This window comes from Phalacrocorax aristotelis, chromosome 1, assembly GCF_949628215.1.
Source record: "Phalacrocorax aristotelis chromosome 1, bGulAri2.1, whole genome shotgun sequence".
Lineage (NCBI taxonomy): Eukaryota > Metazoa > Chordata > Aves > Suliformes > Phalacrocoracidae > Phalacrocorax > Phalacrocorax aristotelis.
This window is the reverse complement of record NC_134276.1, coordinates 201,275,133-201,293,368: the sequence shown is the minus strand read 5'-3', so window position 1 is coordinate 201,293,368 and position 18,236 is coordinate 201,275,133. Positions and strand designations below refer to the sequence as shown.

General features: G+C 37.5%; 1 protein-coding gene across 4 annotated transcripts in view; it reads left to right on the top strand.

Annotated features, from left to right (window-relative positions):
- TBC1D22A (TBC1 domain family member 22A) overlaps positions 1-18,236 on the top strand; it is a 187,664-nt gene that overhangs the window by 779 nt on the left and 168,649 nt on the right. For all 4 annotated transcript variants that reach the window (XM_075081294.1, XM_075081292.1, XM_075081293.1 and 1 more), the window contains exons 2-4: positions 1,959-2,015; positions 4,223-4,563; positions 5,335-5,514. In XM_075081294.1, coding sequence (XP_074937395.1) covers positions 1,959-2,015; positions 4,223-4,563; positions 5,335-5,514 — 578 coding nt within the window. The remainder of the gene's footprint in view (positions 1-1,958; positions 2,016-4,222; positions 4,564-5,334; positions 5,515-18,236) is intronic.

Below are 18,236 nucleotides of genomic sequence, written 5' to 3'. Positions count from 1 at the left end.
GGTATTTTGACATGCTGTGTAGGAAACTGCAGTTTACAAGCATGTAGCTGTATTTTAATTTCTGCTTAATATTTCAAAATATCATCAATTTCTCAGCTTTCTTCCCGAAGTGTGAATACCAGACCCGGGGTTTGTATCATTGTCAAGAGCATGTTCTCCCATTCAAAATTTTCTAGGGAATACATCCCCAAAGTCATGTTAACTCTTTTGACTGTGATGTCAGACTGGGAATGCATGTTCAGATGAGTATTTAACAGTAATATTCTCAGTTACCCATCCCTAAATGGTTCTCACAGTAGCGTAATTAAGTTTCTTACATTCTTTTTGTAAGAATGATGCGTGTTCTTGGTTCTCGGAGAACAGTAACTCTATACTTCATACCGTTTACCTGAATTCAATAAAATAATTGTGCTTATCATTTAACTTCTTACATTGTCAGTTACCCATAAGCACTAGCTGGTAGTGGTTTTGTTCCTCTAGTTATAAACTAACTCTTTCACAACTGCTCTGGTCTCTCTGAACTTGTTTTATAATTTTGCTGAGTCCTTTGGGGGTAGAACACTTTTGACCCTCCTTGATTACACAGGGTCTATGAATAGTTGAAGTTAACTAATTTGCAGGCTACTGCAGGCATGTGGAAAAATGAGGACTTTGTGGAGAATGTGTGTTTGATTTTTTTTTTTTTTTTTTAAAATGATCTGGAGAGGATTGTTGCTTTCTATTTGGGTGGACTCCCACCATGGTCATTCATAGTGTCTGGAGGAAAAGGCAGATTCTGTCTGTATGCCAGAATGGAAGGTCACACCTGACCTTCATGTGAGTGTAGAGCAGGGGAGTGCAGAGACTTGACCGTGCAGTGTATTTCTACATCTACAGTCACGTAGAAAGACTGGACTGACTTTATGATTTGTGTGGAATCACATAAAAATCAATAGAGCTTATAACCCACCACCCTCAGTCACCTCTAGGGCTCATTTCACTACTGTTAGTGCTGTCCTGGTAGTATATCTCTAAGCCTCTCTTAAAATCTGTTATGACTGCAGTGTTTTTGGCTTGGTTCTAGCTCAGGCTTACTAAGGTCAGACTTATATTTATGGTCTAGAGATTGGTTTGGTTTTGTTTTGTCAGGAGGGCATGTTTGTCTCCTTTTATGTGGTTTTTAGTACAGGTTTAGGTAGGTGTTAATGTTGCATATGATTTGCTCCTGTTGCAATCAGTGTGTTTTGTAGTAATGATTTCCATTAGGAAGCCATGTGTAAATCTTGATGTGTTTTCTGTGGAGTTTTTCTTTACTTATAAAACAATTTTATAGCTGAAAGTTCGATTTCCTCACAGTTATTGAATTCTTCACACACTAACATGCTGTTTTGGAATATTACAGATTGTAGTGAATAAATCTGTCTTTGAAACCTTATTTATTTCAAAGCATTTGTTTTTAATACTCCCATGGCTTTTGTTTTCTAACATGCCATCTTTTGCATGCTTCTTTAAGTTCATCAGCCTTATACTTTAGTAATGGTTAAGAATTGACTGGTTGGATTTGGGGTGACAAGGCTGTGTGGAAGATTCAATCTTTGCCGACGTTTCTTTGAGAACTTTTGGTTTTTTTAAGAGATAAATGAAAAATTCTCTTTTCAGACTTATTATTTCAAAAGCAGTGCAGATTCTTGTTGTGGAGTTAACTTTTTCTTGTTTTAATTCCTGGTCGGAGAAATAAGCTAGCCTAAGTTAGCCTAGGCCTCAAAAAGAGCTCCCATTTGGCAAATCTATGATTTTTTCTTAAGTTACTTTTTAGTATACCCTTCAATTTCAGCTTCATTATTTTTAGTGGTATGTGGGATTATTTGAAATTGAAAGCTGTTGGAACACTTCTGTTCACTATTGACTATTGATTTAATACACAGAAAACCCACAAGTGTTTTATAATTTTTCTGATAACTGTCTCTCTTTTTCTGTAGTATTCAACATGTGTATGGAGCTCAGCATCCACCTTTTGATCCATTATTGCATGGAACGTAAGTTAACCTAATGTTTAAATACTCCAGGTAATTTGGATCTCCTCTGCCTTCTCTCCTCTCTTTCTTCCCTGTTGGCTATAAAGCTTACTGTTAATCATCCTTTTTAAATTTTCTGTTTTAACTTGTCTTTTGTGACTTCCTGGTGCTTACCGTATTAGAAACAGCAAATCAGCTGTTCAGTTCTGAACTAACATAGATTGCCAACTTCTATTACCTGTTTGCAGTGCCTTATACATTGGAAATTGTATGGTAAATACTAACTGTAATTCTGCAGATGAAGCTTACAGCTCAAGTGTAAGTGACTCTTCTGCATGCATCCTTCTGTTGATGGACTGCCTTTATTTGTCTTCCTATAAGAGAAAAGAGCCAGGTTGTGGTATAGATCCTTTTGAGGCAAAGGTGGGCATTTTGCTTGTGAGTGGGGAAGACAGTAGGTAGAACGGATTTTACAGTGATTTAGGAGTTTATTGTCTTAGATCATGATTATTGAATATCGGAACATAATGTATGTGAAAATGGCAATGTTATATTAAACATCTTTAGTAACCAAATAAGTTTCATGTTATAACCCACAACTAATGCAAGTGAATGATCTTTATCTCCTTACGTCTGAGGTGTTAAGCAAAATTCTGCATTCTGACAGCGTCTGCTTTTTATACTTTGCTTTATTGTCCTTTCTGTCTTTTTTTAAAGACAGTTTGTTTAAAGTTTTGTCAAGGACAGAGTTGTTTCTGATTTGTTGGTAGATTTCACAGCTGCTCTGAAACCAGCATTGATTTTAAAACATTGGTGTATGCGAGAATTTTGGGAAAATTGTGTGACCAATGAAATGAATGGCCCAAAGCAATAGGGACAAAAAATATTAGAAGGAGAAGTATTGACTTGGAAGGAGGCCATACTTCTAGTGGATTTTTTCAGGGGCTGGTTTGAAATGGCACAAGAAATAAATATGTGGTAGTTAATTGCTGGGTGATACAGAGTTGAAGGCAGTTGAAATGTGTGACCCTGAGGACTGAACAAAAAAGGAATGGGATAAATTTGTTGAAAATGTGGAGCTATAAAGAGATACCCAACAGCAAAATCTAGAAGCTTATTGCTTGAAATGATGACAGAAGAGGAGAAAGACCTTGCTGTTTTGGACAACGATGACAAATTAGGCAAAAGTGTTAGCGGTGTTGTACCTGTTAGGAAAGATATTCCCTGTAATGCGTAACAGAAACATTACTGACATTGTATGAGGACTGTGACAGAACTTCTGCTTTCCAATTCTAGCTGCCTTTTCTTAACAGGAAAAAGTTAAACTAGCACAGGTGGAAAGATGGGGTCAGAAAGGACAATTAAGTTAATGGCAGTAACTTTTTTTTTTTTGAGAGCAGACTGGGAAACTCTCAACTTAATGCCTTATTTAGCTGAAATCTGAAGGGAGATGTGATTGCTCTGCATTACTGTAAGTGAGAACGAGTGCCAAGCTAGGGAGTGTTACCTGGTTCATCTCTCTCATACTGCATGTTGACAGAGGGACAAAAGATTAGGAGCAGATCTGGGTGGACTTAGACTAGTAACTAGAGGAAATCTCCTGCCTATAAGAAGAGCAAAGTTCTGAAGCTAATTCATTCCTCCCCATTGAGGCACTTCAGCATGATAGTTCTAGTGAGTGTTAAGGTCAGGCTTGATTTGTTTATGACAGTGATCGTATTATGTGATTACTTGTGATGACTTAGGAGTAGACCTGATGGCTTGGTTATTGCTCCTGTGTTGTTATGAAACAATTGCGTTGAAAGGCCTGAAATCTCTTCAGAAGTTCATGACGCAACAGAAGTGCAATGTGGCCTGTCTATCTTATAAACTATTCCAGTAGTATTAGTTTCATTTGACTGTGAGGTTGGTTGTCTTCCCCCTGCTGCCCCCACCCTGGGCGTTGTTTTGTTTGGTGTTTTAAGACAGGAGGGATTCCTTTTTAAGGAAGGAAGGATTTGTTCAGCTTCTATTCAAAGTTGAGAAGAGTCAGGTTTTACCTGCCCTTGTTCTCAGACATATTCAGCTGTACATTATCATGGATGGATGTAGCAGTAGCATGAGTGGAAGGAGACAAATATTTTCTACCTATATAATGTCTAGCATGGACTTTTGTTTTTTGGCCCAATCCATAGTGTTTTCTTACTGCATTACTAGTTTTCTGAATATTTTTTTTTGTTTTTGAACAGCTTGATAAAACCAGGTTCAAAGCCACCTACGACTCCAGTGAAACTAAAGAAAGTCAGCACCTTCCAAGAATTTGAAAGTAACACAAGTGATGCTTGGGATCTCGGGGATGATGATGATGAACTCTTAGCAATAGCTGCTGAAAACTTAAATACAGAAGTGGTCATGGAAACAGCTCACAAAGTAATTCAGAATCACAGCAAGTTACAGGAACAGCATAAATTTCAAGAAGAACATTTACAGGAAGAAAAACAAGTAGAATCTGCAGAGCTAGCTTCAATTCTGTGTGGTGATAATAGGCTTGTTAAATCAGTCAGTGAAGGTCATACATCATGTTCATCAGGTATGTTAAAAAAAGGTGTTGAAATTCAGATGAGGAGAGCTATAATATTTGCCTTTTAAGACGTTAACCCCTTCCCAAACTTTTCTTAGTACCATAGGAAAATATTATTAAGCAATATTGATTTGTTCGAGGGAGATACTGCATGCCATACTAAACTGTAAAGCATGTGTGTGAGAAATACATGGGTGAGGGAAGAATAATTAAACTTCTTTGTTTTCAGCCTTAATACATCCTCAGTTTTAGAAGGAAGTTGCATTGTTGAATATATTGTAATGGTTAACTGCACCAAGATGAATGCAGTTAATAATATTCCTACTACTGTGAAAAATTGTTGCTAAAATGCTACTCTATAAATATATTGCAAAATCAGAGAAAACCATGCAAATTCATCTTCACGTCATCTGATTTGTGTTTTACGTATAAACTTTAAAGCAACCAATTGCAATGATTTCCGAGTTCTTTTTTTTTTTTTTTTTGGTAATAGAATGGTGAGTGGGATAGAAACAGCTTTCAGTAGCACAAAGACTTTAGAAATCAATTAGCCTTGCTGTTAGTATAATCTGTAATGGATGTGTTTTAATTGTGTAATACTGCTTGGAAGAGGAATGCTCCTCCTGCTAAATCCAAGTCACTTGAAGGCCAAACTTGTGCTACACTTCAGCTTACATTTCTCCAAAACATAATTCTACTTTAAATTTACAAATTAAATTCAAGTTATGAGTAGCCTTCTCACTAGCTGAGGCTAACTGTTATGCGTCTTTTTCTCTTCAGATAATGCTAGTGAAAATTCTTCCATGCAGAGATCACAGTCCCTTCCACAAACTTCCACACCTCCCTTGGTGAGTGGAATGACAGACATTAATACCTCAGTTACTCCTGCATTAACTGAAAGAGAAGCATCCCGATTAGACAAATTTAAGCAGCTACTTGCTGGTCCCAATACAGATCTTGGTGAGTATTTCTTATAGGAGCTATGAATTACATCTGAGTTATTCTTTAACTATAAAATTTTTCCTGTTTGATGTACTGTTCTGCCTGATGGTTTTGTTAGGATCTAATCCTTTCAACATTTAAAACTGATCTTGCCAAAGAAAGATGGAATATAACTGAATACTTGTATTATGTATGCTTGTAATATGCAATTTGCATGCTTCTTACTAATACATAGCGTCTTAGATGATTTCTTGTTCTTTTGTGTTATTTCTTTCTACTGGACTAATCTATGGAGAAAAAACAAAGTATAATCAGCTGTGTCTAGTTTTAATGCCTCATAATGGAACAGCATGCAGTATAAGACTGGTTCTCTCTGTTAGAAATATGGATGTGAAAAATGATGAGGCATGTAAGTATTACTGCTTGTCTACTTAGCAAGCATTATTCATGTTCACAGACTGATACAGTAGTTCTGTGTCTCATCTGTGAATGGTGACAACATGTTAATGTGAAAACAAATGTATTGTCAGTTAACTTGACTGTTCCCTTTGTGCACTGGATTTTAACTGCTCAAAGGGGGGTATTGCTGAATCAAATGGCTTTGTATCCTATGAGAAAATCTGGAGCAAGTAGAAAATAGTACACTGCATTTGGAGAACTTGGCTGGTCACTTAGGAGTTAATCTCAAAATAATTAATAAACAAAATCAACTTTAAGTTAGAACATTCTGGAAGAGGAAACACGGGACGAAGTAGAAACTGCATGTTTGCAGTTCTTGGAATTGATGCTTTCCTGCCCTGTAGATGCACTGAGACTTCTTGAGTATAATAGGGTACAAGTTGTGGCTTTTTTTTTTCCTTTTCGTGCTATGTCTTATTGTGAGATCGCTAACAAAGTAGAACTATGGAAATACAGAATCGTATAGGTTGGAAAAGACCTTTAGGATCATAGAGTCCACCCATAAACCTAACACTGCCAGTTCACCACTAATCCATGTCCCTAAGTGCCATATTTATAAATCTTTTACATACCTATAGGTATGGTGACTCCACTACCTCTCTGGGCAGCCTGTTCCAATCTGTGACCACCCTTTCAGTGAAATAATATTTCCTAATATTCAACCTAAACCTCCCCTGGTGCAGCTTGAGGCCATTTCCTCTTGTCCTATTACTTGTTACTTGTGAAAAGAGACCGACCCCCCACGTCGCTACAGCCTCCTTTCAGGTAGTTGTAGAGAGTGATAAGGTCTCCCCTCAGCCTCCTCTTCTCCAGACTAAACAATCCCAGTTCCCTCAACCTCTCCCCATAAGACTTGCTCTTCAGACCCTTCACCAGCTTCATTGCCCTTCTCTGGACACACTCCAGCACCTCAATGCCCTTCTTGTAGCGAGGGGCCCAACTGAACACAGTATTTGAGATGTGGCCTCACCTGTGCCAAGTACAGGGGCACGATCACTTCCTTAGCCCTGCTGTCCACACTATTGCTGACACAAGCCAGGATGCTGTTGGCCGCCTTGGCCACCTGAGCATACTGCTGGCTGTCAACCAGCACCCCCAGGTCCTTCTCTGCCGGGCAGCTTTCCAGCCACTCTTCCCCAAGCCTGCAGCGTCGCATGGGGTTGTTGTGACCCAAGTCCAGGACCTGGCACTTGACCTTCTTAAACCACATACAATTGACCTTGGCCCATTGATCCAGCCCACGCAGGACCCTCTGTAGAGCCTTCGTACCCTCGAGCAGATCAACACTCCCACCCAACTTGGTGTCATCTGCAAACTTACTGAGGGTGCCCTCGATCCCCTTGTCAGATCATTGATAAAGATATTAAATGGAACTGGCCCCAGTATTGAGCCTGGGTGAACACTGCTTGTGACGGGCCTCCAGCTGGACTTAACTCCATTCACCGCAACTCTTTGGGCCCGGTCATCCAGCCAGGTTTTTACCGAGTGAAGAGCGTACCTGTCCAAGCCATGAACCGCCTCTATTTTTCCAGGAGAATGCTGTAGGAAGCAGTATCAAAGGCTTTACTAAAGCCTAGGTAGACAACATGCACAGCCTTTCCCTCATCTGCTAGGTGGTTGACCTGGTCATGGAAGGAGATCAGGTTAGTCAGGCAGGACCTGCTTTTCATAAACCCACGCTGACTGGGCCTGATCACTTGGTTTTCTTGTATGTGCTGCATGATGGCATTTAAGATGATCTGCTCCATAACCTTCCCCAGCACTGAGGTCAGGTTGACTGGTCTCTAGTTCCCCTTATCCTCCTTCTGGCCCTTGTTGTAGATGGGTGTCATGTTTGCTAATCTCTAGTTAACCAGGACCTCCCCGGTTAGCCAGGACTGCTGATGATTGAAAGCAGCATGGTGAGCACTTCTGCTCACTCACCAGCTGCGTCAGGAAGTTATCTTCCACACACTCCGGAAGCCTCCTAGACTCTTTCTGCTGTGTTGTGTTTCCAGCAGATATCCAGTAGATTGAAGTCCCCAACAAGGACAAGGGCTAGCGATTGTGAGGCTTCTTCCAGCTCTTTGTAGAATACTTGTACAATACTAACTACACGAAACCTAACACTTCAGTGAGTTATAGGACATTCTTATAAAATGCAACTGTGAATAAACTCTGAGGTGTTAAAACAAACTACGTATTTTATATAAGCTTGAAAATAATAATCAAATATCACTATTTCTTCCTTTGACCTAATAGATGTTATGAGCTGTGTTGATTGTTACTGATATGAAAACTCATTTAACTTTTAAGAATGTCGTGATGGTAGAAATCTTTATTACATAGGGGTGCAAAGTCAGAGGGAAGAGAAAGTTTAATTTAAACCTATCCACTTCACTTTTGCTGTCTAATTAGAGGGGAATACTTTCCCAGTAAATCAAATTTAGGAATTAAAGTAAAATATTTTGGAAAGTAGTGAAAGAAAATTTCCACTCTTATAAGGAGTGCACTCACCCTCACTGTGGTGAGAATTTTATCAATGTTGTGTAAACAACATGGGTTTGTGTCTTTTCTCTGTTGAACTTTCTAAATCTTGCACGGAAATATACATAGGCATCCAAAATTTGAGTATGTTGCTCTTATATCTAATAAACTCTCAATAATCTTTCTTGTAGATATCACTAAAAAAGGTGTTTTCTGTGCCTGTTTGTAGGAAGCTTGTTCTTTTTCTTGCTTACAAACTGTAATGAATACAGAATTTGAAGTTGTGTTAATTAAAATTCTAAGTCCAGTTTTACTTTTTTGATACAAATGTTTTACCTTTGTATATGGGTTATATCCAGTAGCATTTGCTAATAAATCTGTAAATAATTACAGATTTTTCGTAGTGAAAGAAGTGAACTCTTTATTGACAACATGCAAATTTTTGATGATCATGAAGGTATCAGTAGTAGCTCATATGTGATGGTAGTGCTTGGACTACATTATATGTTTGTATTAGGGAAAGCGCGTATATGCATATATACATATACAAACAAGTATATGCATATGACCATACGTACAGTTCATCAGAATCTGGTGTGTGCATGTCTGTATGCATTTCTGGGAGTTTTTTGGTTTAGCTCTGTGTTTTTTCCTCCAGAGTAATAACTGAAAATGGACTGGGTAACAGGCTCCAAGCTAAGATTTGTAGTGAATCATAAAGGGACAGGTGGTGCTTCTGTTGCAGCTGGCTTACTCTCTTTGTGTGTATGTCTGTGTGATGTTGTGGTATGTGTGGGTCTTTGTTTTGTGTGAGATCCACAGACAGTTGTGTTTTGTTTGTCATGATGAATTGAATTAGTGAGTAGTAGTCTTGGAGACATTTTAGCAAACACTTCTGTTCATTTCTGCATGTAGTAGTGTTGATTTTGTTTGGAAGTAGTGGTAGCAGAAGTATTCCTGTTTATTGTTTTCTTGATACAGTTTTGCGTATTGTTGAAAGATTATGTGACAAGTCCTTTCACAGCAATATAAAAATAAGTTAATCTGTGGAACTGAAATAATGTCATGTACGTTTTAAACTCAAGGCTTTTATCAAAATGTGAGAAATCAACACGGACTAAGAACACAAAGGAATACAAATGACCTTAAAATCCTTTCAGTCACATTTGAAAAACGATTATCCTACAAAGACAGTGTAAAATGCAATGTTAGTCTCGTATATCAACTAGAGGTTGTGAAAGAGTGGGTTCTTTCACAAGAAAGCTCAAAAAGATGGATTATGCATATAAATCTGGAAGTGAAGATTATTTTTGGTATCAAAGTCCAGTAATGGATTTTGGAGTTGGGCTTGGTCCATAGGTTGGATATTGTGAAGTTGTGGAAATAGGTTTTGTCAACCCCATCAGACTATGCACTGAGCAAAATAATATGCCAGGTATAGTTTGCAATTGGGGTATGAATCCACTGGTAAATATTACATAAATATATAATGACAGAACCATTGTCGAAGTTTCCATGTGCAGTTTTATCCAGCAGATGCTTACATACACAAATAGTTATTAGAGCAAGGCACAATCTGAGAACAGAAACTAGGAAAGGAAGAAAAAAAACCCAAATCCAGAATTCTCAGAATATAAAAGAATTCTTTGAGGTTACTTAGCTCCTATTTATGAATAAAGAGCCTATTTTCATGGCTCAAAACTGCCCTTAACTAATTTCTTAATGTTTTGTACAGCTGAACTCATAAACTCACTCTTACAATTCTAGTTGTTCTGAGTCTTCCCTTAAGCCCTCCTAACACACTTTACTTCTCTGTCCTGCAGGCGTTTTTGTTGTTTGCATGATAAACAGATGCAAATAATATGCCTTATTTCCATTTGGCACTTTTTATTTGACTATTGCTAGCTGTTACTACCTCTGAGATAAATGGGAAAAGTATAACGTGAATTGGATGTCAAGAGTAGTTACCTATATGAAAAAAAAAATCTCAGTTCCTATAGAAATGTCATTTCTAGGTATGCAAATTGTGCTGCAGGAGAGAGGTATTCAAGAGCCCTGGCAATATACCTTCAAGTAGTAATAGAATGGAAAGAATGGGGAGGTAATCTCATAAAGTTAAAACTATAAAATGGAAGCTGCTAAACAAGCTGAACCATGTTATAGCAAGAAATGTCTTCTAAGAAGCAGTTTTGGTTGGAGAGGGGCTTGAGGACTGACGCCTGTCAGTTAGATCACATTGAGGTATACTGGGTGTAAATTGAGGAAGCAGGATAAGATTGGAGGTAGCAGTACTGCTGTGTTTAGTAGACAACTGCAGAGCAGACTGTAGGGCCTGTGTCCCTCCGTAGCCTCCTGCACCTCGTACTGCATCCCAGGTTATTCAGAGAGAACAATTTATGCTAGTTGTTTTCTGCAATCATCCTGTGCTTATGCTTGCCTTGCAGTCAATTTGATGTAGATTTACTTCGTTTCAGGCCTTGTCTTTCCTTAACAGACCTTCGCTTGCTGAATGAAGATGGGCTCGGTGCTCACAGAACTTCTGCAAACAATTGGTTGCTTTAAGAGGAAGGGTGGGGATGAGATTTTAACAAAGCAGCGTAGGGAGAGTGTCTCTGAGAAGAAATTTTTCTTTCCCTCAAGAGATAACTGTTTACATATTTAAGAAGGACAGTACTGCTATATCTGTCTGGTTTCCAATTTAAGTTTAATTCTATTAAATTTGTTAGACTTGTGTTTTTAAGTAGCCTTGTACAATGTTTCAGAGAGCTGTTTGCTGTGCAAACACAGTGTAAGCAAATTATGTTGATAAAATCAGACTGACTTATAACAACAAACAAGTCATCTCATACTTGTAACCTCAGCATAGCAGATGTATGATAGGTTTTGTAGTATAAATTTAAAGAATACCTTATTAAAGCACTTTCTGAACTCCCTCTTTATCTTCAAATAAATTAATTTTCTGCCTTTTTTTACACACACATAGCTAATGAGTATGTAAATGGATGTCAGAAACTGTTTATTTAAATCAAACAATAACCAACAGTAAGATGGGTGTACTGTGTTCTCTTGATTTAATAAAGCTTCTTAACATTGTAATGCTACTGTTATGTGACTTAGCACATGTATATCAAATTTTTGCAAAGTCAATACAACTGATTTCTTAAGATGTAAAGTTGTTCTGTGTGTCAGGGTGACTCTCCTTTCCATTTAATCACAATGTATTCCAAGTTGAACAAAATAACATTGGTTTTAGCATACTACCTTGGTGAAAATGATAGAAGGCCCTGTAAAAGTACCCGTGAAAATGGTAAAGCATTCCTATTTTACTTATGTTGCTGTATCCTGTATTCACCTTCAAAAGCTGTTTCTTTGCACTTTTTTTAAACTCATCTATTTCTTGTACTCATTCTAAAAAAAAAAAATCTCTAAAAAGAAAAAAACACCTTTGCAGAGAGCGCCACAAGCTGCTGAGTGGGGTGCCATCTCTTAGCCAGTCCTTTGCTGTAGAGGTAGTAGGTACTATTGTGAAGTCTTACGGAACATACAAAGAATAGCTGAACATTTGATTAATTATTTCTGTGATTTTACAGGAATTAAACGGATGAAATATCTCACAAAAATAGCTTGTTGCCTCTGTGTACTCTAATAAAAGAATTCTGGGGTGGTTCTCTAGAAATGAAATCTAGAAAGAAAACTTATTAGATGGGTCTTTTCCCCCACCACAGTAGTCATCTGTCTTGCTGCGGCAACTTTAAAAGTAGGATTTTCCTACTTGTGCTTATGGTTGTTGATACATTCTACATGTATATTAAACCTGATTAAACATAGTAATTATCTTTTATTTATGGTTCATAACCGACTGCTGTTACAGACTACTATATTTATGTCTAAACCTGTTTGTCAAACTGATGTTATCGAAAAGTTTCGGTAACTTCACAAAATGCATTAATGGAAATGAACTTGATTAATTTTGTTCCCAGCCTCATTAATTTATCTGCACTGAACTGCATAGCGATTTATCTCTCTGCTCCTAGTCCATCCATGTCATTGAGAACTTTATTGCCCCTTGCAGTTTTGAATTACCTGTAGTTGATCATGTTAGCGTTCATTCTTCCAGTTTGTTGATATATAATATGAAGCAAACAACGTGTCCTACTGCTGCTTCACATGAGATACCATTAGTCATATCTATCTTTTCAAGCTATTATCACTAAAAGGTGTCCTCTCTGATTCTCCTGTTCTAGTTAGCTTGTTATCTGCAAAACATGCTTGCCTTTTCAGCTAATAACCAAGACTAATAAAAAAAGGTCAGGACTCTACTGGTAGGCTTTGGAACTCTTTTTTAAAATGAAAAATCTTCTGAAGGAAATCAGTGCTAAATATCCATAAATGGTTCCTAGTATTAATTGCTTCTTGGAGGATTAGTATTTTGTCTTGCTATTTTCAATGGCTTGGTCTCATAACTTGTGATTTCAGGTAATAATCAGCATTTATTCTGATTACTGCTTTAATGGGATACTTCAATTTAAAGTTGTTTATTTTTTTTTTTCAGTGTAACTAGGTGTTAATAGGTTCTTGAAACAATTTTGAGAGGATTTTGCATAGTTTGTCTCTGGAAGATGTATTTTCCTTCATTCGTAAAGATACCCGATTGACGTAGTAGTCAGTGCATTACTTTATAACGTCTGCTCTGTATTGGACTAGTCTTTAAGTTTTTTTTTTTTTTGTTTCAGTAAACATTTTCTTTTCTTTCAATTTCTTCTCTTGGTTTTCTGTACCTTCTCTGATTTAAGGCTTTAAGTATTTTGTTTTTTCTTTTTCCTTCCTCTTTATGCCCCTATTTCCTAGTATTCAAGATACCAGTTTAATTAATTTAGTAGTTTGCGACTGTAACCCTTGAAAGGCAGATAATGTTGTTAGCATATATATTAGAGGAAAATATTTTCTTTTGCTAAATTTACACTTTTAAAATTAAAAAAAGTAGGGAGTGTTATTATAGAAGTTACAGGACTTACAAATAGTTTAATCCCATATTATCTCATAAGAGTAGCTGGTTGTCTCTATGCATTAGAATAGTTATCTAGGGTGTTTTTTAGAAATGAAATTAATTCTGTTTTCTAAATGATATTTAGAAAGAAAACTTAGGTTGCAAAAGTTACAACAAAGCTGTAGTAGTTATGTGCTATACTGTTGATGCTGGGTATCTGGCTAGCAAAATTTTTTTTTAAATGTATGTCAAAAATGTGTCATAGGAAGTTAAGAAGAATTCTGTGATCAGAGACTGGTTATGGTGTAGGGTCATATTGAAGGTACTCAACATGACAGTGGTTGTAACTCCTTCTCTCCCTCCAACTATACCTTCAAGATTATCTGCACAAACAAGCCAGAATGAAACCCCTTTGTATTATGAGACTTGTAGTTTAATTTGAGTCATTTCTATGTTACGCTTTTTCAGTTACTTGAATTTTTACACTCGTGGCTAGAGAAAAATACAGAGAAAACACTTTAACCATATTAAAAATGTTCACGTTCCATTAAAATGAGCATTGGTTGATTTTTGTTACTTCACGTACTATTCTAGTCTAACTAGGAAAAAGCAAATATATCCCTTTCACTCTAGGATACATTGGTGCAGATATAGAAGCCATATACATCTGCCTTATAATGCCTAGAACTGTGCTAGTTGTACACTTTTCCATCTGATTGATCTGAAAACATCAAGTATCTGCATCATTTGTGTGTCTCATACACATAATTCTAAAATTTTAGATACCCTGACATTTAAACAGTTCTTGGTTGTAATGAAAGGCTTTACAGTTATACATTCTTTTGCTCTCACAGTGAGACCAAGGATTGTGTAAATTTATTTTTTGTTTGGCCAGACATGAGAACAGATGGCAATAGAAAAACAAAAATTCATTTTTCAGTACTTGACTGCAATTTAATGTGGACTCTATAATACTAGTTTTTATGTTTATCATTGTTTGATGAACATACAGTTATCAGATACCAGTTGTCTGGCGTCATACAGATTAATCCAATTAGAATTGTAAGCTTCATCTTGTCCCAAGAGAGGTCACTGCTGAATTGCATGATGTCATTGTTATACAGTTCTAGTATTATTTGGGACATATTAAACATCTATGTTTTGATTATATTAACTTGATGAAAACTACTCAACCAAGAAATATTTTCTGAAGTGAGCAGTCAACAATTAGTATCATAGAATCATAGAATGGTTTGGGTCAGAAGGTACCTTCAAAGATCATCTAGTTGACATTTCTCAATAGATCAGTTTGCTGAAAGCCCCATCCAGCCTAACCTTGAACACTTCCAAGGATGGGGCATCCACAACTTCTGTGGGAAACCTGTTCCAGTGTTTCACCACCCACATCATAAAAATTTTCTTCCTTATGTCCAATCTAAACCTATCTTATTTCAGTTTAAAACTGTTACCCTTGTCCTGTTGCTACAGGCTTTGGTAAAACGTGTGTCTCAATCTTTCTTATAAGCCCCCTTGAAGTACTGAAAGGCCATAATAAGGTCATCTTGGAGCCCTCTCTTCTCCAGGCTGAACAACTCCAACTCGCCCAGCCTTTCATCACAGGAGAGGTGTTCCGGCCCTCCCCTGGACCTACTCCAGCAGTTCCATGTCCGTCTTGTGCTGAGGGATCTAGACCTGGACACAGTACTGCAGGTGGGGTCTCACCAGAGGGAAGTAGAGGGGCAGAATCACCTCCCTCGACCTGCTGGCCACACTTCTTTTGATGCAGCCCAGGATATGGTTGGCCACCTGGGCTGCGAGCGCCCATTGTTGGCTCACGTCCAGCTTTTCATCCACCAGTACCCCCAAGTCCTTCTCTGCAGGGCCACACTTAATCCATTTATACCCTAGTCTGTATGGATATTGGGGTTGCCCTGACCCAGGTGCAGGACCTTGCACTTGGCTTTGTTGAACTTACTGAGATTTGCATGGGCCCACTTCTCAAGCCTATCAAGGTCCATCTGGATGGCACCCCTTCCCTCTAGCAAATCAACTGCGCCACTCAGCTTGGTGTCATCTTCAAACATATTGAGGCTGTACTCATCAATCCTGCTGTCTATGCCATTGATGAAGATGATAAATAGTATTGGTCCCAGTATGGACCCCTGAGGAAAACCACTTGTTACTGCTTTCCACTGGGAATTAAACCATTGCGTGTAACTCTTCGGAAGTGGCCATCCAGTCAATTCCTTATCCATCTAACAATCCATCCATCAAACCCGTATCTCTCCAGTTGGTGAGATATGGTGGCAAGAATGTTCTGGGGGACACTATCAAAGGCCTTACAGAACTGTAGTTGGAGTCAATAACTTCAAGAAGAAAAAAAACCACAGTAGATTTATATTGGTTTCTTTTAGCAAGAATCTGTTAATTTTGACTTGAGCAAAGCCTCCTGTTCCAAGTTCCAAACACTACCTATCATTGAACTACATTTTTATTGGGGGGGGGGGGGGGGGGGGAAGAAAAAAACAGACTGAACGTCTTCAGATGCTAATAACAAAATAATCTTTCCCTTTTTCTCAGTTCTGGAAGAGGAGCCTGTAGCGTAAATCTTTGGGGTTGTTTTTTTTTTTTTGTCAGGAGCTTTGGTATCCAAGTATGACTCAATTAATAAATGGGTATGGGACATCGTGGACTACACAGAAGAGCCCTAGTTCTGAGGTTCTGGACTTTTTTCAGGAAATACTTGCCTATAAATTGAGGAGCTCTTATCTGATTTTTGTTAATATGAATTGCAGCGGTATAGCATAGAGCGTAAAACAGTTTCTTTTTATGCTGAAGTCCAGAGAGAGCATTCTACATTAAAACTGTTGATCTGAAAAGCACTCAAAAAGGTATGTGCTCTTAGTGCAGTCTTTAAAACCCCCATGTTATGCTTACGGCAGTAGGTTCCTTTCAGTAAGATGTGGAGTTCTGAACTAATTCTGTTTCCAAATGCATTTGGATGAAGAGCATTACAGTGGGATCATAACTTCAGCTGATGCTAAAGGATTACTGTTTAAAAAAAAATAATCCCCAAATTACCCAAATTCCTATGCACACACAAAATTACGTTGGTAGTTACCACTAATTGACTAATTGATCATTGGAAAAATGAGAATTAGGCAGCATTCTACTACAAGTTGCAAAATACATTAACGAAGTTTTTTTTCATGTTGGATAAAGTTTTGGCAGAGTTTTTAGGAGATCATATACCCCTTATTGTACTGATTTATGATCAACTGTTCAAAAATCATCCTTAAACCTGGGCTGTATGGTGAACAAAATGATGCAGAGGGATATTTTGCTCTGGATGATCTGGGAGAAAGAAAGGTACTATGTGATGAAATATTCTTGCAGGGTTTTTTTTTGTGGTTGGGTTTATTTATTTATTTATTCTTCATTGTTCTGTCTCCCTTGCTTTCCTGATAGCATCATGAAAGCTGAACTTATACAGACATTGTGTGCAATCTGCATTATCATAGTAAAAGAGACTTGGGTGAGGAGTTCACTGTTCTACATGGTAGTTATACTATCCGACGGAACAGCCTCTGCTGGTTCCCACCCTGTTGTGCAGCTGACACAGCAGGGGAAGAACTTACTTGAAAGGTCACCATCAAGGCTGTTGAGAACTTTGAACCTTATATGGGCCTTGAAACTTTTGAATATCAAGATTAGCAATTTACAAGTTTTGATGAGTGGCACTGCTGCTTGTGCGTTTACGAAGACTCAAGGAAGTATAATTCATCCTGTATGTTTTCTTGCTGCTATCTATTCCACCATTAAAAAACCAGAAACTTAATTCACGGTTAGTTACTTCATTTGCAGAAACTTTAATTTGTACATCCTTTGAGAAATTGGCATATTAATCTTTCTGCAAATGTTTTGCCTTATTATAGGAATTAACTGTTATCTCCAGAAAATGGGTTGATGCTTTGTCCCTCTGAATTCAGCTTCTTTTGATGGTGAAAAGAATGAGAGCCTAAATTACAGTATGAATTTTCATAAGATTCCCTGATCTTGCGAATACTTTCTGAAACATCAGAAACATCTGAAACACATTTAACATCTGTTAAATATGTCTCCTTTGCAGGATAGCATTCTTCACACATGCAAACAGATTATAATCTGATTTGTTTTATGCAGTATAACTGAAGCTGACACACTTTATTGCAAAACAATTTCCAAATGTAGTTCTAAAGAAGCATCCTTTGAAATTATAACTTAATAGTTCAGATTTAGAAAATCCCTAGAAGAAAGACAGAATTGTTATTAATTTTTCTGATTGCAAGATGTTAGTGAAGAGTTCCTTTTAAAAATATTTTTTTCTTGCAATCAAGTCTTGCTTTTAAAATTTTTTAGTATGTGTGCTGCTTTTTCAATATGGAAGCCCAATGCCTATTAAGATAATTACATTTGCCAGCTCAAGCTGGAACAGGGGCTGGTGGAAATGAAAAACATTATAGTGGTTTAAATTTGAGAATTGCATGGAAGAAAGCTTAAATATGAGAAGTGTTTCCTATGAAAATGTACTTTTGAAGTTTGAGTCTTGCTTTTGTATTTAGAAGGAAGTCCAGAACTGGAAGATACATAAATATATATAAAGCTGTTATTGCATGGGAAGGTAATCACAGCGGAGCATATTTCACTGTGTATGTTAACTGCATGTTTGCAGTTAACCGAGAAAACCTTATGAGGATAGAGGTTATGGGCTAGCCTTTTACAGGAATTTGATGTAACAGAGGTGGGAAATTAGGGAGAAGCTTTTAAACCCTATCCTGAATGTTTTTTA